The sequence below is a fragment of the Gossypium hirsutum genome, chromosome A01 (assembly GCF_007990345.1).
Source record: "Gossypium hirsutum isolate 1008001.06 chromosome A01, Gossypium_hirsutum_v2.1, whole genome shotgun sequence".
Classification (NCBI taxonomy): Eukaryota; Viridiplantae; Streptophyta; class Magnoliopsida; order Malvales; family Malvaceae; genus Gossypium; species Gossypium hirsutum.
Window position 1 is genome coordinate 116573597 of NC_053424.1, and position 26995 is coordinate 116600591.

The following is a 26995-nucleotide window of genomic DNA, read 5'->3' on the forward strand; positions in this document are numbered from 1 at the left end:
TGGGAGTGTGAACCTCCAACCAGTTGAATTATTTGCTGAGTTAGCAGACTTAGAGCCTGTTGAGAATGTTAGCCCAATAAGTCAACATCGCGAATTTGATTTTGATCTTAACGTTAGATGGACAGGCCAATTAGAATGCGGTGGAACGTCGCAGATACCCAAAATTCCTAATTATGGTGGGAGTTCGTACAACAACCCAACCCTCGGTCCCCGTCTACAAATACATCCGGAGGTGATAATAAGCACTGAGACAAATGTCAGAGAAATGACCAATAATGGTGAAGATTCTGATCAAGACGTTGAAGATTTTAGTGACCCCGATCTTGATGAGGTTCCAGACGATATCGATGATGAAGGCCCGGAGGAGGTTGAAGATGTTCACGGCCCTTCATTCTGTAACCCGAGTCATGGTATTATTTTACGAAATGAACCTGGGGGCAACATGTTGAACGTAGATCCAGATGCAGCGCATGCATCCGAGTTCCCTGAGTACGCTGATATAGTACCTATTTATAGATTGGCGTCAAATTCACAGTTCGACAAGTTATTCGTTGGGCAACAATTCGAGAACAAGGCGGATTGTGTGTTTACCATCAAACAATACAGCATAAAGTTGTCGATTGATTACAAGGTTGCCAAATCTACACCGACATTATACGTTGGGGAATGTTGGAGAGCCGACGATATGTGTGGTTGGCGAGTTCGTGCTGCATTTATACAGAGAACTCAACAGTGACAAATACGAAAATTAAAAGGGCGTCATACATGTACTATCGCATGCATGTCTCAAGACCACTGAAAATTGGATGCCAAAAGTATTTGCAACTGCATCTTGCCACTAGTGAAAGATAGCTCAATCATTCCTGTGTCGACATTGATTGCAGACATGCAAGCTCGATTTCAGTACAGAGTGTCATACAGGAAAGCGTGGTGGGCGAAACAAATGGTCATGCAACAATTGTACGGCGACTGGGATGAGTAATACAATAAACTTCAGAGTTGGATTTCAGCAATGGTAGAGTATGTCCCAGAAACTGTCGTTGACTTGCAAATGTTGCCTTATAGAGGCCCTAATGGAGAATTGGAACTGGGAAAAAAAGTGTTTCGTCGACTGTTCTGGACTTTCGATCCATGTGTTAGGGCCTTCTCCCACTGCAAACCGGTAGTGCAAGTTGATGGAACATGGCTTTATGGAAAATACACGCAGATACTTCTGATTGCGGTTGCACAAGACGGTAATGGAAATGTACTACCAATCGCTTTTGCCATCGTAGAGTTGGAGAACCCTGAATCATGGGCATATTTCATTCGAAACTTACGGAGACATGTTGTTAGGCAAGACAACATTTGCATTATATCTGACAGATCGAAGGGTCTTATTGCTGCAATTCGGCAATTAGAGGTTCCGTGGAGGTCTATCTATTGTATTCGTCACATCGCTGTGAACTTCCACAATGAGTATAAGAATAAAGACTGGCGTAAACGTATTGTCAACATGGGTAAAAATATCGTATTTAAATTCGTATTTGTAATTATTTCTAGTCCATTTCCTAATTTTAACGCATTTTATCGGAATATATACATATGGTACGAGCTGGAACCACACCGATTTAGACATAAGTTGGCGAGGTTAGAGACTAATATGGCGGGCTGCAAACCTTCTCTTACACAGTGGTTGAGTAGGATGGAGCCGTGGCAATGGGCTCAATGTTTTGACGAGGGGTACCGTTATGGCTATATGACAACTAACCTTGTTGAGGCCGTTAACTCCGTCTTAAGGCATACTCGTCACTTGCCAATTTCATCTGTTTTTTCAGCCACATTTTATAGGTTAGCAACCTTAATGTCAAAAATGGGGTTGAAACAAGCAAAACAGTTAGAGGCAGGACACGTGTACGTCAAAAAAATCAGAGATGCCATGAAAGATAACACTCAAAGGGCTAGGTTGATGAATGTAGAACTATATTTTCGAAATTTGGAAACTATTCGAGTGACAGAGTATATCAGTCGTCGGTCAGGGATCTCGCCACGGTCCTATAGAGTTGATCTCCGAAACAGGCGTTGTGAGTGCGGGATGTTCCAAGCACTACGGTACCCGTGTGCACATGTGGTTACAGCTTGTGCTACCTATAGTTTGAATGTCGAACAATATATCGATGATGTATACACACTTGAACATACGTTGCGTATTTGGGGTAACGAGTTCCCTATATTAAGGGATATATCGACATGGGAAGTGCAATCACCTGCATTCGAGATGTTGCCTGATCGGTCACTACGTAGGAGAGTCAAAGGTAGACCGACAATAGCGAGGATTCAAAACGACATGGATGTAAGAGAACAAGTCGATCCAAAGCGTTGCACCATATGTAGAACAGTTGGCCAAAATCGGAGCAAATGTCCCAATGGAAACGTCTCCACTGGCCAATCTTCACGGTCTGAAAGAAATTAAATGTTGTAACTAAGGTCTGTCTTTATTATGATCTTTTAGAAATAAAGTTTGTATTATTTAGTGTTAAAATTATATTTAAAATTAATAATTGCAAATTTTAATACTTTAAAAGATTTTATAATAAATTAAATAAAAAAACACTAATATATAAGTTGTGAAACCTTAAACCAATACAACAAACATCACATAATACTTGAAATTTACATAACTTAAAATTGGAAAGAACCAGGAGTGGTATCATCGTTCGGTGTATAACGGTTTACGGGCCTTCATTGACGGGGTGGACGTTGAGGTGTATTGTACACATCTGAAGGATTGGCAACTGGGTCGATCGTGGCCTGAGGCGGGGTGGAGTACATGTTATTACCAAACATATCAACTGATGTCGGTGGTTGCTCTAGGTCAAATGGACTCGAACCGCCTATATCCGGGTGATATGAACTCGAACCACCCATGTCCGGGTGATATAAACTCGAACCACCCATATCCGGATGATATGAACTCGAACCACCTATGTCCGGGTTATATGAACTGTTCTGGGACTCATCACAAAAAGTGTCAACCCATTGCTCTGATGTGTTTAAAACTTGGTCCTCCGAGTCGGGCTCCGCCATAAGTTGATCCTCTACCTCCACCGTAGGTTGATTTCTACGTCTGTAGCCGTGACCTGGTACTATCATAAGTTGTCTACCATATAAATAAACTCGCCATCGATTCATGTACCACTGCATATATTCAGTCGAGGGACTGAAGTCAAACATGCAGGAGTGCATCTCAGGCCGCCTGTCGTACCGGGTATTCCATAGTGCTACATAACATTGATGTTCCACGCTCCAATCTAATATATGTCTCCCCTGCATGGTCTTACCGTGGACATCAGCAAACTGTTGTGGCTCGACCGGCACAAATTGTTTACACCCAAATTGTCGCATAACTCGATTACTGTTGTACCACTCAACGGTTGAGAAGTTGAGCACCGGCGTGTTAATGCACCACATACCAACTTTAACGTGAACCCTCTGAGGAATAAGGATTGCAATGTTTACTGCAGAATACGGCATCCACAAGAACTGCACAATATAACATAATGAGTCAATTCACATCACATACTGTAAGTGGATAAGTTAAATAAATGTTACTTAAACTATATTAAAATATATTACTTTCTCTCCAGCGTACGCCTCTATCATTTGACGGTAAATGATTAATGTCTGGCTCGCACAAATTCCCGTAGACGTCACCCATCTGAAATCGAAACAAACATGTTCGCAGTTAAACTTTGAAAAATATTATCCACACTTATGAGTCGTTAAATGTTAAGTATAATTTTCTTTTTACCTATTTATAAGTGGCCACAAATATGGTTGGTGCCTAATAGCCGCTAGAAACGGCATCCTGTATAGAGCCCAAGACTGCAGTAGACCCAAAAAACCAGCCATATTACTAACCCCATGTTTTGTTGCACGACAGAGCTCATAGTATAATGCAGCCAACACTGCAGATCCCCAGCTGTAACTACCAGCACGAGAAAAATCCTCCAATATAGGCAAGTACTTTAAGTGGACTCTATTAGACGTGTTGTTCTGTAGAAGTACCCCCCAATCAGCTGCATAATATAGGCTCAAGCAGCATACATCACCTCCTTCTCAGTGGCAGTGCTCGATAACTGCTTAAAAGTTGCTCTCAACCATGCTAATGTCAAGCATGTGAAATTCTGTTCCCCATCACGAGGGGACCGTCCAAGCAGTCTGTGGCATACTACAGAAGGTTCCAACACTTTGCTTCAACCCGTGACCACAGCACCGTCAACTCGTAACCTAAGTTGCATAGGGACGTCTTCTAATGTGATAGTGCACTCCCCGCACGGCATAATGAAGGTGTGGGTCTCCGTACACCACTGCTCAACCAAGGCGGATAGTAAGTTTGGCCTCAAGTTAAACCTCCAGATCAATGCGACGTCCCCAAATCCGGCCAACCGTAAGTATGGCATGATCCGCTCGTCCGGATCGTACTTGGGAAAATGACACTGTAACCTCAAAACCCAATAACCATCCTGTATGGTAAATTTTTTATAAAAATGTGATAAATCAATTATCTATATAATTTAAACATAAAAAAATATATTCAAGAGTAAAATTGAAAGGTTGAGAAAACAAAAACATCACACTTATATTATACCAACGTAACCATTCTAAGTATTTTTTATTTAAGTTAAATTAAATAAGTAATAATATATTAATAATAGAATGAAAATTTGTCATAAAATATTAATAATAACACGTAGAAATCAAATGTGATTATTATATCCTAACCATAGTTAAGCATTAAATTAATTAAAATAAATATATTAATAATAAAAGAATGGGAGAAATTACAGGAATATGAACTGAGGACTAGTAAAATTACAAGAAAAGAGAAATTCATTGAGCAGCAACTCAAACTCCACCAGTGTAAAAAATAAGTCCAAACCAGAAAGCAACGCAAGAGAAGATGATTGGTTCAAGCAAGTTCAATTTGACACCAATGGCTACAATACGTATATATTTCTAATTTTAAAATTTTATGATATCTTATTCAAAATTTAAAGTGAGTAATAGCGAAAAATTGTTTTTCAAGGAATACTAATATTTTTTTATATGATAAATTTTAAAAACATAAAGTATTTTTTAAACAAATATTTATGTTTTCTAGTTATTTATAAATTAACTAGTAAATAATCAAATATATTCACTTTTATTATTATTGTTTTAATAATATATATATATTAAAATTAAAAGAATTTTTTTTCATAAATAGAGCTCGTCAAGTAATAGTTTTGCGTATTAATCCCTACACACCGTCTAATAAATTAAGTATGAAATTAGTAAAAATAGAGTAAAGTTTTAAGTAAGTCGATTTTAAGGGGTAGTTATTTAAAAAAAATGAAAATATCCTAATTTATTTTTATAATATATCTATTCTATTATAATTTGTGTGATTAAATTAGATGTTTGGAGGTGAGTGCTACTAACTTTTTTTTTTAAAGTATACAAATACAATTACAAATAATGTATATCTAAATCAATTATAACAAAAATAAAGTATTACAAAGCATAATCAAATTAATAATCTAAAATGTTTAACAAAAGCTAAATAACAACTAATTAGAGATAAGTATTTTAAAGCAGTCAAAACATGTTCAACAGAGTAGCGATTAGCAAAAAAAAATTAGGAAACTAAACCGAATTTTTTTTTAATTTATAATAAATTTTATTGTTTCGTCGATCATCGATGAAGTGTGATCCGTATTTGCTCCAGAAGACATCTTCAAATCTATATAATATAAGAAAACAAACACACAATACAATTATTTATTATATTACATTAACTATAAAATATAAAAACAAAAAAATAAAATTTTAACAACCGTACCTTTTTTGTTTCCCTCACTCAACTTCTTCATCTATACAAGGGGGACCACGCCCCACCCATATATATAACAATTTTTTTTAAATAAAACAATAAAAAGAGTCAAAATAATAAAAAATATATTTAATATATATTTTTTAAAATTTATATTTATATTTATATTTATTAATAATCACATCACTGACATGATATGACAAGTTATAATAATATATATTTTAATTTAAACTTTAAAATTTAAATACATATATCTAATGTTAAAAAAAGAATTTAAAAATAATATTTAAAATTGTAAAAAATATATTATAAAACATTTTAAATATACATTACAAAATTTTTAAAATTAATAATAAAATAAATAAACAAAATAAAATAAGAAAAAAACGTAAAATTTAAAAAAGTAAAAAAAGGAAAAAGACAAAATTTTAAAAAAATATATTTAAAATATTATGATTTCTTATATTATTAAAAAATTATAATTTTTTAAATGTATTTAAAAATTGTATTAAAAATTTTAAAAAATAATCTCAAAATACATATCTAAAATTTACAAATATATATATTAATAAAATATTTCAAATTTTTTAAAGTTAATAATAATAATTAAACATAAAAGAAAAAACAAAACAATAAAAAGAGTAAAAAAAATATATTTAATATTTATAAAATAATATTTAATATATTTTTTAAAAATTTATATTTATATTTAAATTTATTAATAGTCACATCACTGACATGATGTGACTAGTTATAATAAATATATATATTTTAATTTAAACTTTAAAATTTAAATATATATACCTAATGATAAAAAAGAATTTAAAAATAATATTTAAAATTGTATGTAAAATTAATAAAATATTAACCATACATTTCAAATATTATAAAATTAATAATTTCAAAACTAATTTAATACATTTTTAAAATTTATAAAAAAATAATTTCACAAATATATATATAAAGTTAAAAAATATTTTTAAAAATAATAATTAAAATTTTAAAAAAATATTATAAAACATTTTAAATATATATTACAAAATTTTTAAAATTAATAATATAAATTAAATAAGTAAAATAAATTAAGAAAATGATATAAAACTTAAAAAAAATCTAAGAAACAGACAAAATATAAAAAAAAGTAAAAAAAGTAAAAAAAGTAAAAAAAATACATAAGAACCTGACAAATAAAAGTGGTGGCGCCATTTAGAATGGTTCCACCAAAAAATAGAAATTTTTTTAAGTCCCCGTTTTTCTAAATTTTTTAGTATTTCTCTAATATTTTATACTGGTGGCGTCATTCAACATGACTTCACCAAAAAATAATTTTTTAATACCTTTGGCTGACGTGGCAAAGTGGTGGAGCCATATCATATGGCTCCATCACTTTTTACTGTAAAAAATGAGTTATTTTTGTACATAATTAAAAGGGTGAATTATTTTGATAATTAATTTATTTTTTAGGGTTACTTTTATAAAAAAGCCGAGCTTAGCCTGATTGAAAATTTTGAAACATTTTTCTTAAAAAAAAAGGGTTGAAAATGGAATTTAATAATTTTCCTTTAATGTATAATCAATCAGTGTATATATATAATTTTGGTACGGGGAGTTTAAGTTGGAATAAAACAAAGCCACGTGCCCAATTCATATTATAATTCTAGGGAAATTGGGATTTAGGGTTCAGATGAGAGTGAATGTTGAACTCAATTTAATTTAAAATAATACAGTATGGATTTAACTAACTAATGAGATTTAAACCTTAAATTTCTGGGGGTAATGTTATTAAAGGTAAATCTGTTTTTCGGTTTTAACTTTGAGCAACTTTTTTTAATTTCTAAGTAAAACATTACGTGAAGTAATATTTGGGTTAATTTTCCGTTTAGTCCCTAAATTACACTCTTTTTGTCAAATAGGTAGCTATAATAGGGCTATAAAGTAAAATCTATTAGTGAACTTTTATTCCGTTAACGTTCGTAAATCTGACCTGATTTTGGGGTAGGGTCCATTAATTTTGATCCTCTACTTTTCGCTTTAATTTTATGCAAGTTAGGACCCTTTTAATGAACGTATTTTCAATACGATTTGTTTAAAAAAAAAATTTTGGTCTTACACTATAATATTATTACAACATTTAATCTCAAAGTTATTATTATTTTTACATTAACAGTAAGTAAATGTATCACCTATACAAAGTGCCTTTAGTCCTACTTTGTGACGTGAATAATTTGACCAAAATAGCTAAAGCAATTAACACGAAAGGTTAATGAGATTTTCACTCTAATTTGAGGTGTTTCGAGATATTTTCTAAAGAAAATTAATTCACGTAAATCCATATAAGCATGATAATTTTACATTTTTAAATAAGAGTCACATTATATTAACTTGGCTTAAAGCATGTGAATTATTCATGTTATAAAAGGTAGGAATAATTTTTTTCTTTATTTTTATAATTGAACTTAATAATTAGATCCATTTTAGTTTTTGAATTTGAATTTTATTAAGATTTAATGATGTGATCAGTGTTATTGGAATAAGATCAGATCAAATAGGTTGAGAATTGGTCGATATAATGGTCCAAACAAAAAGATTGAACTGATTGACTCGAAAACTGCTTTAAATTTGTAAAAATAGAAAATCGAGATAAAAATCGACAGTTTTTGCAACATACAATATGCATTAAGATGATGCATGACTCTTTCATTAAATCTTATTTTAGGGAGGAGAATAGGTAGTAGATGATATATTTTTTTTAGGAATGGATTCGAGTAGATTTCTCTTTTCTAGCTCTTAAAAAGTTAGGTTAGATCTTCATTTTATTTTCAGTTGTGGATTTTTTATTTTTGATGTTAAAGCTTTGCGATTGAAGAATACTCAAGACTCTTGCACTTATTCTGATTTAGCTACGAGCATTTCTCTTTTTATTCTCAATTTTATATTTGATTCATCGATAGAATATTTGTATGAAAATTGAAATAGATCATGTGATTTTACGAAATAAGTTGAACCGATTTAATATTTTTTAGATTTTTTTATGAAATTTTAATTGTTTATTTAATTATTGTTGGTCTATGGTTAAAACAATCGAACTAATTGAATCAAGAATCAACAATCTGATTTGTTTGGCTATCGATTTAGTTATTTAAACATTAAACGTGTTAATCTAAGATTATACCATATCATTACATTAAAAATTTATATAAATTTTTAAGTGATGTCATCAAATTTAAAAAAAAATTAGAAATAAAAATTAATCTAATTGTTAAGTTCAAATGATAAAGTGGACAAAAAAAATTATAAGTACCAAAATGAACTTAATTATCAAGTTTAAGGGCCAAAAATTAAATTATCCCATGTCAAAGTTCATCCCGTTGGCTGCAAAAAAGAAAAAGGGTTCATCCCGTTGGGGGGGGTTAACGATCACTTAGAAAAGGCCTAAAAAAAGGCAAAGCCGCCGCAAAGACAGCCATCTTTATTTCTGATGGCCACTATGTTGGGTTCAAATTTGAAAGAACAAAGGCAAACGGGCGACGCTCCTCAATCAAACACCCTTTTTGAAAAGAGGACGGTTCCTTTTGATTCATGCATTGATTGCTTCATCTACAATGTAACTCAACCAAAGAATAATAGCTCTTGAAATCCTGTGCGTTGACTTTATGATCAGAGTATTTATCGTTTTAGGTGTGATTTGAGTTCGAGTCGCGTTACTATTAAGACTTTACCCTTCTCTCATAATTCACAAAAAAAAAAAGAATCATAGCTCTTGCTATTAAGCAATCGTTGTTAATCTTATGCCAAAATGCACTTCTATGAAATAGTCTTCTAATTTTTTTCCTATAATATGCATACCTATGATAAATTTAATTATCAATGTTTACTTTTTTTTCTCAATTTGGCAATTATTATTATTTAGTTATCATTAACATTTTAAAAAGAGTTAAATAAGTCTTTAACGAAAATATTGACTAAAAAAATTAAAAATTTTAAGGCTTAATGGTATAAAAGGCCCTCGAACTTTTTTTTTTAAAAATCAATTAAACCTATGCGACATTTTTGCACAAAATTGAGCCCTTCAACTGACATTTTCCATCTAAAAACATGATTTGACCAATGTTGAGCGTTGTTATGTTAATGTGGCCATTAATAGCGCTAGCGTGGTATTCTATGTCAACAACAATTACTAATGTGGTAATATCACATCAGTAAAAAAAATTAAAAAAATATTTAACTTTTTTACTGCAATGAACCTGAACATATGATTGTCCAAGTTCATTCATTTCAAATTTTAATTTCTTTAAAAGATATTTTTAAAATTGTTATAAATTTTAAAAATATTATTAAAATTTATAAAAATCATTTAAAAGTTAAGTCCATAATAAATATAGATATATGATTGTCAAGATTCGCATTAAATTTGAACGGTAATATGTCCATATTCATTCAAAACAACTTTTTAAAATTATATATCGTTTAAAAAATATTAAAAATATTTTTCTTTAAAAAGTTAATTATGTATATCGATATTTTAATTCTATTGATAAATTTTAAGATGTATAAAAAATAAAAATATTTTATAAAATAAATATAAATAATGTTAATGGTATTAATAGTAAAGTTTTTTTAGAGTGTATGAATATATCCAAATCTATAAGATTAAAAAAAACATTTTTAAATGTTTTTAAAAATTAAACTTTGAAATGAATGAACCTAGAAAATCAATTCTAATAAAAAATAAACATTTTTTTAATTTTTATTTAAAATTTTTTGATTATTTGGTTGACGTAATTGTCGCTGACATGAAGTGTCACGTCATTGCTAAAACAGTCAATATTGGTCAAAAGAGTTTTTTTTATAGAAAATGTTAGTTGAAGAACTCAATTATGTATAAAAAAGTTGCAAGAACTTAATTGATTAAAAAAAAAACTCAAGGGTCTTTTATACCATTAAGTCATTTTTTAACAATGTTAGCATAATAACTCGCGTGACAATTCACATATATTTGATGCTGATATGACATCATTTAATTTATATGGCACGAATAATTTAAAAATTATAAAATTATTAAAAAAATACATAAAAAATTATAAAAATTCAAAAAGCTAGTATAAATTACATAAGGATTCCTAGTAATTATGTTTAAAAATTTTATTTTTTAATTTATACTTCGTTAAAAAAAATCAATTCGATGTTCTAAAAAATATTGATAGTTAAATTCAAATTTTTTTAAAAGTCGAATAATATTATATAAAAATTATTTAAAAAATAATAAATCCAAACGATTCCAGCTAAATAATGTTTTATTCGATTTTAGTTCCTAAAAAAATCGATTTCAGTTTAATTAAAAAAAAATACTAAACTAAATCCTTTTTTCCAAAGGAACCGTTACTACCCAAAAGAACCCACTAATGACCAGTCAACTACTGTCAAAGCTTAAGAGCATACGTTTCAATATTTGATTGGCTTTCGAAACAAAACGACAATTTAGTTAATCGTAGAGAATCATCCCCTCAATTTATTTCATAGAATAATAAAGCCTAAAATGAAAGGTGGTATCCTTTTTTTCTCTTCTATTTCTTCTCTGAACCTCTTCAATTCCTTTTCCACCCACAACCACTTCTCATTAATCTTCAACTAAAATTTTCAATCTTTTAACATTGCTTATTCAATCCTCAATCTATTTCCATTTTTAAAAAAAGTTGAAAAGAGCAAAATAAATAAAAAAATAAAAACCTTGAAAAATGATGATAGTTGCTTGTTACCATCCAAAATCTTGCCTTGAATCAAACTCTACATTGACACCAAATCTTGATATCCTATTATTGCATTAAGTTTTTTCAAAGAAACCCTTTTTGGGATTTGTTTCTTGGGTGTAAATCCTTGTCCCCAATAGAGAAAACACAATGACTGAAGTGCTCCAATCATCTTCATCTCACTTCTCTTCATCTTCAAGCCCCACTTCCACACAACATGGCCTTATTAACACCTCAATGAGCATTACAGCCCAAGGAAGTGATCAAGGAGAAGAGAACAGGCAAGTGGGAGAAAGGAGAGGAAGGGATAAAGGAGGTGAACAGCAGCTGCCTTTGGTAACGATTTTGGTGACTGCTTTTAGGAAGTCTGTGATTGGTTGTAGCATTTCTGGAAGTAAAGAGCTTTGTGCAATGGAAATTGGATTGCCCACCAATGTTAAGCATGTTGCTCATGTGACTTTTGATAGGTTCCATGGTTTTCTTGGTTTGCCGGTTGAGTTTGAACCTGAGGTCCCCAGGAAAGCCCCTAGTGCTAGGTAAAGATTCCTTTTTTAATTCTTCTTCTTTTCTTTTGGTTCTTGAAATTTTATCATCTGGGTTTGTTTCAATTTTGAGTCTTTCTGTCTTGATTAATTTGTTTTTGATTGTCAATAAAGAAAATTTTTCTGGGGTTTTGGTTATATATTGGCTAATGTGCTTATTTTCTTGATATTTGTTTCACATTCATATAATTCACTATGCTTTAACTTTTATACTGTCTTTGTTGAAGGTTGCTGATGCTAAGATTGGAATATTTCCGGTTTTTATTACCTAAATATGAAGAAACTATTATTGTAAATAAATGTAAACATCAATTCATTTTAGGAGCTTTCTATGATGATTTGATTTCTTTTAGAGTCCTTTCTAAACTTTGTTTATAAAGGATTTAAATGACTGTCAATTGCATTGAATATCAGCGACGGTGCGAATATCGTGTTGTGGCTGCTATTTAAATCCATGGTTGATACCTTGCTATGTGATCATAGATGTCAAAGTCTTTATCAACAGTGTGTGTGTGGCTGAATTCATTTCATTAACTAAGACACCATTGTTGTGCAGTGCGAATGTGTTCGGTGTTTCGACAGAGTCTATGCAGCTTTCGATCGATTGTAGAGGAAATAGTGTGCCAACAATCCTACTATTGATGCAAAGGCATTTATATGACAAAGGTGGCCTCCAGGTATGTGATCATATCTATCTTTACACTGCTATTGCTATGAAAATTGCTTGGATTATCCAATTCTTTTTGTTTAGGCCGAAGGGATTTTCCGAATTAATGCCGAGAACAGTCAGGAGGAGTATGTTAGAGAACAACTAAATAGAGGAGTAATACCAGATGGAATAGATGTGCATTGCTTGGCAGGTCTTATAAAGGTATTTTCTTTCTCTTTAAAAGCGGCTGTATTTATGTATATATGTATGTATGTATGTGTGTGTGTATTGTATGCTGAGATGCTGTCAAGAATTTCTCATGTTGAACTGATATGTTGTATATGGTTGATGTGTTTATAAATGCGTGCATTGCTTGGCTGGTCTTATAAAGGTATTTTCTTTCTCTTTAAAAGCTGCTGTATGTTTGTATGTATGTATCCATGTATGTATGTATATATGTATGTGTATGTGTGTGTGTGTGTATTGTATGCGGAGATGTCATCTAGAACTTGTCATGTTGGACTGTGATATATTGCCATATGGTTGATGTGTTTATAAATCTGCAGGCTTGGTTTAGGGAACTTCCTAGTGGTGTCTTGGACTCTCTTCCTCCAGAACTGGTAATAAAATCACAGTCCGAGGAAGAGTGTGCTCAGCTTGTAAGGCTTCTTCCTCCAACAGAAGCTGCTCTACTCGATTGGACAATAAATTTGATGGCCGATGTCGTAGAACTGGAACATCTAAACAAGATGAATGCACGTAATGTCGCCATGGTGTTCGCTCCAAACATGACACAAGTGAGTTAAAATCTTTCAGTAGTTTTAAATGTTGGATTTCATGTTCGATTATCGGATACTAATAATACTGCTGTTCATTGCAGTTGTCGGATCCTTTAACTGCATTGATGCACGCGGTCCAAGTGATGAATTTTCTCAAGACACTTATTATTAGGACTCTAAAAGCAAGACAAGATTCCATGGTAGACTGTACTTCCGATTTTCCGTTAGAGCCTTCTGATAAGAATGGACCGCAAAGCTCTTCACAACTATGCAACGATGTCAATAATGAGGTTAAAAACGAATGTGAAGGAGAGAAATCATTTGTTCCAACTACCGAAAGAAACTCTCAAAGCTTAGCTTCGATAGAGAACATTAGTGCTGGAAATCGATCTCTAGTTGATAACCATCCTTGCATTATGGTTTCCCGAGAAGGTAGTCTCCGGAGTTCATCTGAAAGCGTAAAGAAAGGGTTGAAGAAGGCAAATGAACGGTCCATGGTGGATCGTGAATCAGGACTCGAAGAGAAGAGCAAGGGAACACGGATTGTCAACCGCGTAAACTCAAGAGCTGAGCTTTGTGAAGCTTGGAGGTGAATGGCCTAAATGCTTGGTCATAGTCAGGAGGGGGGTCGGGAAATGCCGACCGATAAATGTCGGTAATGGTGTGTTTTGGTTTCATTTACATTTGGAATTATTGTGTATTTGAGTTTCATGTGTCTTAAAATGTGACTTTGGGTGGAAATTCTTTTAACCATTTTCATTAGAATCATTCTGACATTTGCTCTACTAATTTCTAACATGTTGTATTGTTTCATGGTACCTTTGTTTTTACAGTTTATAATCAATCAAAGATTCTTTGTGTTGCTGACCCCAAACATGATTTTTCATGTTCTTGTGACTGTCTGATTGCCAAAAGTTTGCATAGCTTTGGATAAACGGCGAGATTAAAATCAATGATAGACGGTGAAAATAATTGTTGTAAGAATGAAATTTAGTATTGTATCGGTGACATTAAAACAATGTTGGGATGTGTGTTTTGATTCAATTGTAACGGTGACGGCGGGATGAAAGTAAAAAGTAATTATAAGAGCACTAAATTAAAATAAGTGTATATGTAATAAAAAATAAAACAATATTTGTATTAAATAATAAAGTAATTCAATTTATATTAATATTAAACAAAAGTTAAAAATATTAAAGTGTTTAAAAAATTAGAGACGTTAGTTTAAAATATATTTATTAAAAATTAAATAATAAAATATAAATTGATTTTTTTAATAATAAAATATATTTAATCAGTCATGATAACCACAAAACAAGAAAATAAATGAGATATATTATTTTTACATGAAAATCTTCTTTAAAACAATATGTAAAAATCACCGGACTTGAGAGTTTACTTAAAGTTCACTATATTTAAAGTTCTTGCTACTAGATCACAATATAAAGTCACGACAAAAAGCATATAACTCCAACAAGACTAACAATTAAGTAAATCAAGCAAGCAAATGAGAAAAGTCGAAAAATCTCACATCAAATAAGGCTGAATAAGGCTGAATTTAAAATTAAAATTTTGAAACTACACCCGAATGAAAATTCCAACCATTCATAATCAAAATATTTAAGTCTACTAGTCAATGCCCCAAAGTTAATTCAAGAAAACCCCATATGAACTTCACTTCAATTGAAGAGTTGATCAAAATTGCTCAAGGTAAACAAAAACTAATTTTTTGTCACATTTTTTTTTCTTTTGACTCGTTTTTAAAAAAAAAAATTCAATAACAGATAAAACAACACATTTCTGCAATTTAAATTGTTAAGCTACAACACCTCTTACAAAAGTGATCAACTAACTCTAAGTAGATTTTCTCGAGTCAATGTCTCCACCATATTTGAATTTCTATATCCAACACTTACTTACACGGGTAAAAAATTTAAGTAGATAGATTAAACTATAATACGTCATAGTTTTGGGCAAATAATAAGCTGGACTAAGAGCATATCCATAAACAGGGAAACTTACTCAGTCCAATTTCCAGCCCAACCTGTAGATTAACGTTAACGCTTTTCTTAAGAAGTAACGCAGAGTCAAACTCAGTTTTCGGTCTGTCCTTAGTTAATTTTGCTTTTTTTTTCTCAATTTCATGGATCCCTTGTATTATTTTCAAGCTTAGGAATTCGTTCTTGTTTCCATACGAAACTCAACTTGAAGATGAATATACGATGCTTTCAGAGAAATTTTTCTTCTGCTTTGCCGCCTCTGGTTCCCATTCAACTTCCTTCTCCAAGGTAACGATTTCTTTCTTTCTGTCTGTCTGTTATTCCCCAATTTGTTACTTTTAATTTAGAATTTATGTTATATTTGCACTCAATTAATATGGGTACCTCCCAAATTTGCCTCTTTTTTTTTTGTAATTTTCCATGGGTTCTAGTTGGTGTTTCAAGCTCTAACATCTGTGCTAAAATTCTGAACTTTCTTTCATTGATTCTTATTTTATTTTAAGGGAAACCCATTTCTGGTATATATTGCCTGATGAAGTGAAAAGTGTGGCACTTCTAAATCGATATTCTGAACTCTTATCGCCATGTGAAAGAGAGAATGTTAATCGTATGAGTGGAGATCAGCTCAAGAAAAGAGCCTTGCTTGCTAGAGCCTTGGTTCGCACTACCATTGCCAGATGTAGGTTCCCTTTTTTTTTTTTTTCTGCTTATTATTTTGTTCATATCATTCTTTTATCTTTGAATGTGTTGTAATTGATACGAAAAAAAGCTAGTATGCTTCTTGTTTAGTCAGAATTAGATAGAGTTATTGGTTTTAATGTAACTAAAATTACTCAATTCCTGTTTAATATATCAATGTGTGCTATGTTACTCGGCTTAAGAGAGTTAGTGTTGGATACGGATATGTTTTCAACACGGGGATTCTCAAGTTTTTCTATGTTCCTTTTAGAAGATCATCGGAAGGTCATATACCGTGATGTCTATATATGCGTTAGACACGGGTGTTGGACATGGAAACATAAATGTTGCATTCACCATCTTATTAGGGGTGAAAATAACTGCTAGAATCCTATTATGTGATTTTGATTTTCTCTTTAACACGTGAAGGTTCAAGATATTGCTTAGACTTGCGATTAGGATTCATGATCTCAAGCCAAAGGAATAGTCTTGCTCGTTGTTCTTAGTATTATTTTTAAGCTTCATGTGTTCTTTCTGTAAGTGGTGTAAAATGTAATGCCTTCTAGCAATGCAAAAATGCCTATCTGCAAAGCATGTTTTCGGCATTCGTATTTTAAAGACTAGATTTCCCATACAACATGCTCTGCATAGACTACTAACATAGTCTTTGTATTGCTAGATCAGACAAATTGTGAAATCAATCCAAGATCTTTGAAGTTTAAAAAGAATATCTACGGGAAACCTGAGGTGAGTTCCAATTTGGATTAATAAAGCACTTGCAACCCTTTTGTTTGCTTTCTTATCCCTCCGTTTCATCTTTTCGAATATCTTTTTCTTATTCTCGCGTGCTCGTAATTGTGTTTTTTGCCATATCTAAATAGGTGGAGTGGCATAAAGATGACAACTTCAGCCCACCACCTTTGCATTTCAATATCTCACACACATCTTCGATGATTGCTTGCGGTGTGACAATCAATGCGCCGGTAAACTGATTCCATTCTTATTCTTCTTACATGATGAGTGTCAGTTTGTCTTTGTTATAAGTTTTGCTACTTTGTGTAATCAAACTTGGTGCAAATTTCTTACCTAATTGTAGATTGGCATTGATGTTGAAGAGAAGCAACGGAAACTAAAGAACGATATTATAGCATTTGCTCAACGCTATTTTTCACCTTATGAAATAAAACTTTTAACTTCTATATCAGACCCCGAAGTTCGGCGTCAGGAGTTTATAAAACTATGGACTCTCAAGGTAAACAAGATATATCGCAGTTGGAATATAAAATAAGTATTGCGTTCATGTTTTTTCTCAAGTGTTTGAGAATCCCAATCTCTTTTTCAGGAGGCATATGTAAAGGCATTGGGAAAAGGCTTCTCAGCTATGCCTTTCAAGACCTTTACCATTCAGTTTAGGACTTCAACTTTAAGGCGTTTTCATCTTCCGGGGAACTCAGTTTCCGAGGTTTGTACCTGAACTTTATGAGTCTACAACGTCATCATCTATGTCACAATATGAGTGTGGGGAGTTATAAATTGAAATTACTTATTTAACCCAGTAAAAACTAAAACTAAAAGCATTGCTGAGTTAGTCATTTCACCTTATTGCTGAGCTTTTCGATCGGAAGTTTAACAAGAAGAGTAAAAGAATAGAAGTGCTAAAGGTAGCATGGAGGACTTTATACTAGGAGTCGGATTGCATTTTGCCCCCATTACTCAAAAAATGAGCAAACTAGTCCCCATACTTTAGATAAAAAAACAAATTAATCATTCACATCAAGTGTAACTGTTTGATTATTTTGTTAGCCATGTCAGTTTTTAATAGTAGAAATGGATGAGATTTTTAATAAGAAAGACCAAATTGCCATTTGATTTAATGTACACGGACTAATTGGTCTATTTTTTGTGTAAAGGGGGCAAAATGTAATCTAACTCTTAGTCCAACAACGTCCATAATACTTTTACCGAATAGAAGTACACAAAGCTTTTAGCTTTTCGATCGGTTCCGTGTATTTTACAGTGAACTTAAATCTTTCTTCTTCTTTTTTTTCTTTTTTTTTTCTATTAACGCTAGTAACATTTTCAGGCATCTGAGGTTATTGTTGAAGCATCCAATGATCCCGGGAACCTCACAAACAATTGCCTAGTTGCGCTCTTGGAAGTTGCCGGTTCTCATTACGCTGCCATTTGTGTAGAAAATGATGAAATTGTTAGAGGTTGGATTCTGATTCTCGTCGGTTTTCTTGTAGAATACATGGTTGCTAAAATGTTAATGATCCATTCTTAGGTGAAGCAAATACACCAATGAAATTGACCGTACGGAAAACCATTCCATTTGTCGAAGATGTTTGCGTCTCCGGAACCGATGCAGTTCTACCCCTACGCGGCAAAATTGAACAATAGCTGAAACTTGGGCGGTATTTATTTTTGATAGATTATTGATATATGAGATGCAATTGGCAAATTTCGCAATGTGCATGTTTGGATCTTTTTTGGTTCTAGGCTTCAAACATTATCTAGATTTGATGAATTAATCCTCAGAGACTGAAGCATTTGTTGAAGTCCATTGTTAATTGTGTATTTCTTATTGTTTTTCTTTTTTGGCATTTTTATTTTTTTAAATTATCATTCAATTCGAGAGTGTCTTGAATACTCGACTTGTATGAATATACATCATATTTCAGAAGTTTTTTTGATTTAATAATTTCGTTATAGATTCTAATCATATCTGTTCTTTTTGGTATAATGTCTGGAAGTAATCATGGCCTTTTTTCAACCTATAAATAAGAGGATAATACGTTTCAACATACTCAATTTTACTTCTTTTTGCATCGACAATAATATTCATACCAATTGAGCTAAAACTTAATAGGTTGGAATTCATATTTTTATATTTGTGTTGGTGAATTTTTCTTTATAGAAATCTAGATTTTTTCCTAAGCAATACACGGTCTAAATTACTATGATAACACTTATTTATTTTTTGCTATGCCTTTTTTTTTAGAAGATTTGGTATTTAATTGAATTAAAAAAAATCAACATTTCATAATTAAATAAAAATATTTATAGTGTCATGTCAGCATATATGGTACGTAGATTGTCACGCCAATATTGTTAAAATATTTATGTTTTATTTCATATTTTTGTTAAAAAAAAGCATTTTTTCTCTTTTTGGAAAATTAATAACTAAATTTAGCTTAAAAAAGAATAATAACCAAATTGGCAAATATATAAACTTTGAAGGTTAAATATATCATTATACCTAAAAAAATATTATTAAAATGTGAGTACAACTACTTTGGGTTCTTATTTTTGCAATTTTTGTAAAATTCAAATATATAAATTTATTTATTAATCTCATAAAATTTAAATATTATTATCTAAAACCGAATTAATTAAGTTATTTATCAAATATTCACGTTTATTAAGTGTAAAATCATTTTTAAATAAAAAAAATAGTAAATCGTAATACAAAGGAGATATGACTCTATATCAATTTCATGTAAAAATAAAGCATATTCAAATATTTAAATCTACAACTATTATCCGTAAAAAGTAAAATGGATTTAGATAATGGATATCTCATAGTTGATACTTGCATCAAAATAAAAAATTAATTAAAATATGTCATAGATTTCTATACTTTTTATAGATTTGGAATTTAATTCTTATACTTTTACTTTTAGGAATTTAGTTTTTTTGCTTTTTAAATTTCAAATTTTAGGTCCAACGGTTAACATTGTTAAAATTATTTTATTAAATTCATATTCATATCGAGTTTTCAACCATTTCTTAGCCTATTGACTCGTTATTGCTCAATCGGCCCCTAAGGATTGTTTCTAGCCAATTCATATGATCTTTCACATGTTATCTTATATCACGATTCATATGTGCGCAATTATACCAAATTAACTCACATTTCATTTCAGTCTACCACATAATCTAGCCAAATCATGTTTATATAATCCTATTGACCTGACTCGGATTTCAATACGGATAATTAGTCAATCTGCATCTCAATCTGTCACAACAGTGCATCATTAGATAACCGAAGGAAAGATACTAGCACAAATAGTGCATCATCAGGCAATATGAAACAATTATACTAGCACACATAGTGCCATTGGATAAATCGAAGCAATCATACTGATACATAAGTGCATCATCGAATTTACCGAAGCAAATAAACTAACACACGAGGTGCATAATTGGATAAACCGAAGTAATCATACTGACACATAAGTGCATAATTGGAAGTACTGAAGTAAATATATTGACACACGAGGTGCATCATTGAATAAACTGAAGCAATCATACTGATACATATGTGCATCATCAGATAGATTGAAGTATAACCTGTACAGTTAGTAAGGTAACCAAATTCCAATTTCACCACATAGTTCATTTCATATTTTATCATTCTCAATTCATCGTGAATTCGCAATTCGCAATTCGCAATTCCAATACAACATATAAATGTACCACATATCAATTAAATCACAATCTTTTCTATTTTATTCAATTTAGTTATCTATCTTGATTTATTATATCAATCAGTACAATTTAGCTCGTACCAGTATTACATAATACATACTCACCTGATTACTAAATCATACAATTTAACATAAATAAGCAACAATTAGATTGATCTCAGGTCATAGAAATACAAATTTGAAAGCTCACGTCACTCATCGTCGGATTTTGCCTTTCCTTTATCTCTCAACGATTCTAGGTCATCTTTAGCTACGAATAATAATTCAATTAATAACACAGTGTCAAAGTCCCAAATAACATTGAAATTCAATGTGACAGCCCTAATTTGGCCCTAGTCGGAAAGTGGTTTCAGGACCACAAAACCGAGTCATAAAAATAATTAACTGTTATAATCTATGCTTACTGTATGTGTACATGCACGTGTGAAAGTTTCATGTTTTAATTTGGTCAATTGTATGTGAAATTATTAATAGGACTTACGTGAGAAAATTCTGAAATGTGATAGGTTAATCTTAAGTGGCCTATTAATGCATGTGACAAAGAGGATGGACTTGCATGTCAAATATTCATTTTATTTAGGTAGTGGCTGGCAATGATGATATGTTATATGGAATATATGTATTATTTAATTATAATGGCTTTATAATTTTAATTTAGTAATGAATTAATAAAAAGAAAATGGGTGATGAAAACAAAGCTTCACCTTTGTTCTTTTGGGCCGAAATGTAAGAGAGGAAAGGGGAGAAAACTTCATTCGGTTACCATAGGCTTAAATCAAGCTTAAGAGCAAAGAGGGTCGAAGTTGGATAGGGGAAAAAAGAAAGTAATTGAGTAGCCTTTCTGCAACCGTTCAAGTATATCCGAGGTAAGTTTTGAATAGTCACATTTAGTACGTAATTGATAATGTCTTGATATGTGTATGATAACTGTACTGCGATCTATTGATTCTATTTGAATATAGTTGAGTGACAAATAATTTATGTTTAAGGCTTAAAGCCGAATAGACATTAGAAGTTAAGCTTGGAAAGTAAATGGACATATATTCTTATGTATGTTATTGAGCCAAAAGTTATATGAATGGTGCCCATGTTATGCTATTATTCGAATGGAATAAATGAACTATGATTGTGAGATGTTATGTGAATTGAATTTTCTTGCGAATAAGTATGCATGACATTTAGTGATGTATATCCGGACTTAGGGTCCGCAGGCTATGTGCTGGAATTATATCCGGACTTAGGGTCCGCAGGCTATGTGCTGGAATTATATCCGGACTTAAGGTCCGCAGGCTACGTGCTGGAAATATGTCCGGGCTAAAGTCCCGCACGCTTCGAGCTGGTATTATACCGGGTTTAAATTCCCGTAGGCTTGTGCTGGTAATTGGTTTCAAGTCCTAAGACCTAACAGGCTTAATGCCAGTAAGTTAAGTAAGATTACGATATTGAATGTTCGCAGTAAACCATCATCGAGTAAGTACTATACATTTAAAATGTTCAGGTACGTATTACTTACTCATCAGTGAATTGATTTCGAAGTGAATCATTCGCATCAAAGAAGAATATATATATAAATATGATTGATGGTTATATTTGTGAATATGAGTGATTTAATCGGTCATGGTATATTTGTATATGAATTATATGTTAAAATTTCTTTATGTACTCATGTACATTCAGTCAATGATTTTTGTGAATTATTAGTACTAAAGAATGATACTTAAGTGTGAATGAATGTTTTGATTTTCGATAAGTCTTTAATTGTTTGTGATGCTTAAAACTTACTAAGCTTTGAAAGCTTACTCTGTTCTTTATTTCTCTGTTTTATAGATTATTGATTTTGGCCACCGACTCGGGGATCGTCAGCAGTTCATCACACTATCGATCTTTTTGGTATAGTTATATTTTGGACTCGATATGGCATGTATAGGTTAGGCTGATGATAACTATGTTTTGAAATTGTAAATATTTTGGCTATACGAAAATGGCGTATAACTTAAATATCAGTATGTATTTCAGCTCGATCTCTGTTTATGTTTATTGACACTGTGAATGAGATAATTAAATGTTTAGTTCGGTAATACCTCTTAGCCTTAATCCGGCGTTCGGATTTAGGTTAGGGGTGTTACATTCAAAGTCATACATAACTCGGGACAAACATAACTTCCGATTTAGAGCTTTGTATTGAAAATTGATTTCACATATATTTATCAGAGACCATCTACTTCCTATTTCTATTGAAATTTCATGATAAATTTGTATTTTGTTCAATTTGATCCCTAATATACGAAATCAACAATTAAACTTTACAATTTAGTCTTTTTCCTAAACTAAGTTTAATTTCTATGAGATTCACACCTAATTCTTCGAGAAATCAATAATGGTAACTTTCTAAAACTTTAAAAATTTTACAAATTGGTACATTAGCTAGCTAAATCAAGCTCTCATGACCTCAAATCTATAAAAATTACTAGAAAATGACTTGAATTTCTTACCAATTTAATGGCTGAATGTGAAAGCTTTAAAATGGTTTTTCTTTCTTCTTTCGACCGTTATTTGGTGAAGAAGATGACGATTATCATCTCTTTCCCACTTTCTTTGTTATTTATAGTTCAATTAAGCTTGATTAATCTAGTTTAACTTAAATTGATCTAATTTAATTATGATAATCAACCTATTAATTTAACTTAGTGGATCCATCATCATCCACTTACAAGATGAAAACTAATAGTTCTATAACCATTTAATGCCTTTGGGAAATTGCTATATCGGTAGTCAAGCCTTTAGTTAATTAAAAATCTAAAATGATTAAACTTTTACAATTTAGTCATTAGGTCTTAATTAACTATAATTTCGGCTAAATTACTTAACCAAATTTTAATTCATTTATACACTAACTCTATAAATATTCATATTTAATATTTATGAACTCGGTTTACGGAAATGAGATTCCGAAACCATATTTTTCAACACCAGTAAAAATCGAGTCGTTACAGGATGCATATCAAAATTGAGTATAGTATAGACACTAAATTCATAAATTGACCTTAATGGGAAATTTAACACCATAAACAGCAAAAGTCGAAAATAAAAAAATAAAAATAAAAGGATCAAATCTTATATTTGATGACAGTAAAAGGACTAAATTTAGAATTTGACATTAACGAAACTTATTTTAGCAGGAAAAAACTTCTCTAGTCCCTCTCAAAAAAATTGGAGCAATTTAATCTTTGTTAATTTTGAAAGTGAGAAATTAAGGACAATTAATCATGGCATTAATGTCTTTCAATTAATCAATTGTGCATAAATTTAATTAGTATAATAATGAATTTAGCCCTCATTATTTAGATATTTAGTTAAATTAGTCTCGGTTCTAAAAAAGTTCAACAAAATTAGTCTCAACATTTACACTTTACAAAAATATTGCGCATTAAATTTGTTGAATTATGACTAAATAGATAGAATGTGTAAATTATAAGGGATAATTTTATTATTATATTGGTCAAATTTATGTAAAATTGGTGAAAATCATTAACGATGTGATTAATTGTCATTGGTTGCTCACTTTTGAAATTGGCATGAATTAAGAGAGAGGCCAATTTGCTCAAAATCAAAATTGAGAGGGACTGGAGAGATCCTTTTACCTATTTTAGCGGAAATCTCAAATTTACCCCCGATTCTTGATTATTTCAAAACGGCCTACCAAAGTTGTCGTTTAAAGCAGGGTGCAGCTAATGGCCTCACGCTTTCCCTTACTGTATAAATATCAATCCAATTGCCGCCATTAAAATCCCGCGCTCTGTTTTTGAAGCATTTTCCTTTTCTCTTATCCATTTCCCTATAATTTTATAATTACATGCGCCCAAAAATAGCAATAAAGATCTCATTCGTTGCTCAGGGAATTTTTTCTAGCCTAGACTCTGTTTGTTTCTTGAGAAAATCAATGATAAAATCTTACAGAATTTTTTTTTCCACATTTCTCAGCAGTCAACTCACTACTAGTTAGTATACGGTACATTCTACGTCACAACTTTTTTTTTCTGTATTTTGTAATTTTTGACTTGAAAAGAACAGATCCAAATCAATTGAAATAACGACTGTTGATAAATATTTATTTATTATTTGCTGGAAAAGCTGTATAAACAATCGATTTAGACGGGATTCCTTAGGTTAGAGTAGTTTTTTTTGCTTGAAATTTAGGTCTTGGAGGAATGTTTTGGAAAATTTTCTGGATATTAGTTAAGATTTGCAAAGGATGGTTATATAATGTGAAGGTAGCTTGTGGAATATGCTTGGATTTTTCGTATTAGGCTTTGGTTGGGAAAAGTTGCTTTTGTAATTTAGGATAGCAAGATAAGAGGCTGATAATTTGATATTTGGCACAATTTTGATTTGGTGTTAGTAAAATGAAGTTATTTTGTATATATATATTATTTGCTGTACAAGACAATGGATACTTCAAGCCCTGCAGTTTTTGTGTATATATATATATATTTTTTTTGCTGTATAAGACACGGGGCGCGACTCTCACCGCCATTCATCGAAGGTCCCCTTGCCACCACCACGAAAAACCTACAAAAAAGGAGAGAAACAAAAGCAAAAAAATATTGTAACTCGACTATAAAGCCCGAAATCTTTTGTAAACATTTTTAACAATCAGTGAAAATAGAGAATAAAAAGGAACAAAAATAGATTAAAAAGGTATTTTTTTTAGTTTAAATTTCAAAAACATAAAATGAAAGTTAGTTTTTCTTTTCTTTTACCTGAACGCCGATTCGTCTCCCCACCGCGGACGGACAGGGCCACTCTCTCCTATCATAAATAGCCCCTCTCTGATTTGATAGGAAAGGCTAGGTTTTGCCCTTTTTCAAAAAGTAAACGAGGAAACCGAGAAGTTTCTTCTCTTTTTTTATTTTTTATTTTAGTTGGTTATTGGGATGTTTTAGCCCTGGATCCGTTTCCAAGGCTTCGTAAAGGTTCAAAGAACCTTTTTTTTTTCGAATTTTCAGTCACTAGAGGTAGCATTGACCGATGATTGGTGGTCGCTGCGGAGCTGTGGCAGCCCTATGGTAATAAGGAGGAAGTTTTGAGAGAAAAAAAAGGGGTGGGAAGTTTTTTTTAGAAATAGGGTTAAAATGAATTTTTTAAAATTTAAATATATATAGGGCCTTTGGTATGATGTTATTTTGACTTGACTTTAGAAGCTTTAAAATGATACCGTTTTGAGGCTGATTTAATGACCCGACCTAGATCATTTAAGATTCACGTGTTTTTTTAGGGGAAGGGGTTAATTGTTGCTTAAGCCTTTCTATTTTGTTACTATCTTTTAATTTTGTCCCATTTTTTATTTTCATTTTATTTCTACCCCTTTTATTTTATTTTTATACAATTTAGTCCCCTTAACTCAAAAGCAACCCCTTTGGATGTGACACATGTGCAGTGGTGGGGATAATACCCTTTTAGTCCCTAAACATTTTCACGTATGCTAATTTAGTCCTTTATTTGCCTTTTTCTTTTTTTTTGCAATTCAGACTTAAAATTTTTTTAAGTTTCAATTTAGCCCTTTATTTATTTAATTTGGCCCCTTTACTTTCTACTTTTTTAATTTCCAGCACTCATAATTCATGCTATTTACATTTTTCCCCTTTTTAAATTATACATTTTCCATTTTCCTCCTTACGTGGTTATATTTTTTTGTGTTCACTTTTAATTAAATATGATGTTGATTATGTCATAATTATTATTGATTAATGTTATTATTATTATAGTTGTGTTTTTATTACTTTCATTTATATACTATAGTAGTATTCCACTTTCACTTATATAGCTATTTTGTTTCATTTTTGCCATCATCATAATTTATATTTATTCCTAAATACACTTGTACATTTTCATATCACGTTCTAATAAATTAATCGTATATCAATAATTGCTATATTCGTGTTTGCACAACACATAAGTAGTTAAAACTGAGGTGATATTTTCTTATTTTAGGATTTGAGAAGTTTTTCTCTCAACTTACGGAGTATGACTTTCTCTTAGAATTAAAATAATTAAATATTTTTATTAAAATTGAAAATATGTAAGGTCTAGGCAATAAATTATGCAGTAAACATTTTTATTTTTGGGAATTCGAGATTGTTGTGCTCTAATTTACGAAACATGACTTGTTTTGTATTGATCGACTCAAAATAAGAAAGCCCTTTCCATAAAATTTAATTTGGATAAAGATATTTTTAATGTTATTGAATAATATCAT

The 26995-nt window shown here is 31.2% G+C and overlaps 3 protein-coding genes across 3 annotated transcripts; all 3 read left to right on the forward strand.

Moving 5' to 3' along the window:
* Positions 1 to 1012: 1012 nt before the first annotated feature.
* On the forward strand, positions 1013 to 2452 carry LOC107925598 (uncharacterized). The gene has a single exon (XM_016856312.1). The coding sequence runs from the start codon at positions 1013 to 1015 to the stop codon at positions 2450 to 2452; it is 1440 nt and encodes a 479-aa protein (XP_016711801.1).
* Positions 2453 to 11397: 8945 nt separating this feature from the next.
* LOC107925685 (rho GTPase-activating protein 5) lies at positions 11398 to 14429 on the forward strand. The gene is made up of 5 exons (XM_016856400.2): positions 11398 to 12137; positions 12700 to 12820; positions 12895 to 13014; positions 13359 to 13589; positions 13673 to 14429. Exons 1-5 carry the CDS (start codon positions 11752 to 11754, stop codon positions 14162 to 14164), a joined length of 1350 nt encoding a protein of 449 aa, XP_016711889.1. The 5' UTR covers positions 11398 to 11751; the 3' UTR covers positions 14165 to 14429.
* Positions 14430 to 15595: 1166 nt separating this feature from the next.
* LOC107925551 (4'-phosphopantetheinyl transferase HetI) lies at positions 15596 to 18819 on the forward strand. The gene is made up of 8 exons (XM_016856272.2): positions 15596 to 15859; positions 16075 to 16250; positions 16929 to 16996; positions 17131 to 17232; positions 17346 to 17501; positions 17592 to 17711; positions 18333 to 18462; positions 18534 to 18819. Exons 1-8 carry the CDS (start codon positions 15783 to 15785, stop codon positions 18647 to 18649), a joined length of 945 nt encoding a protein of 314 aa, XP_016711761.1. The 5' UTR covers positions 15596 to 15782; the 3' UTR covers positions 18650 to 18819.
* Positions 18820 to 26995: the final 8176 nt, after the last annotated feature.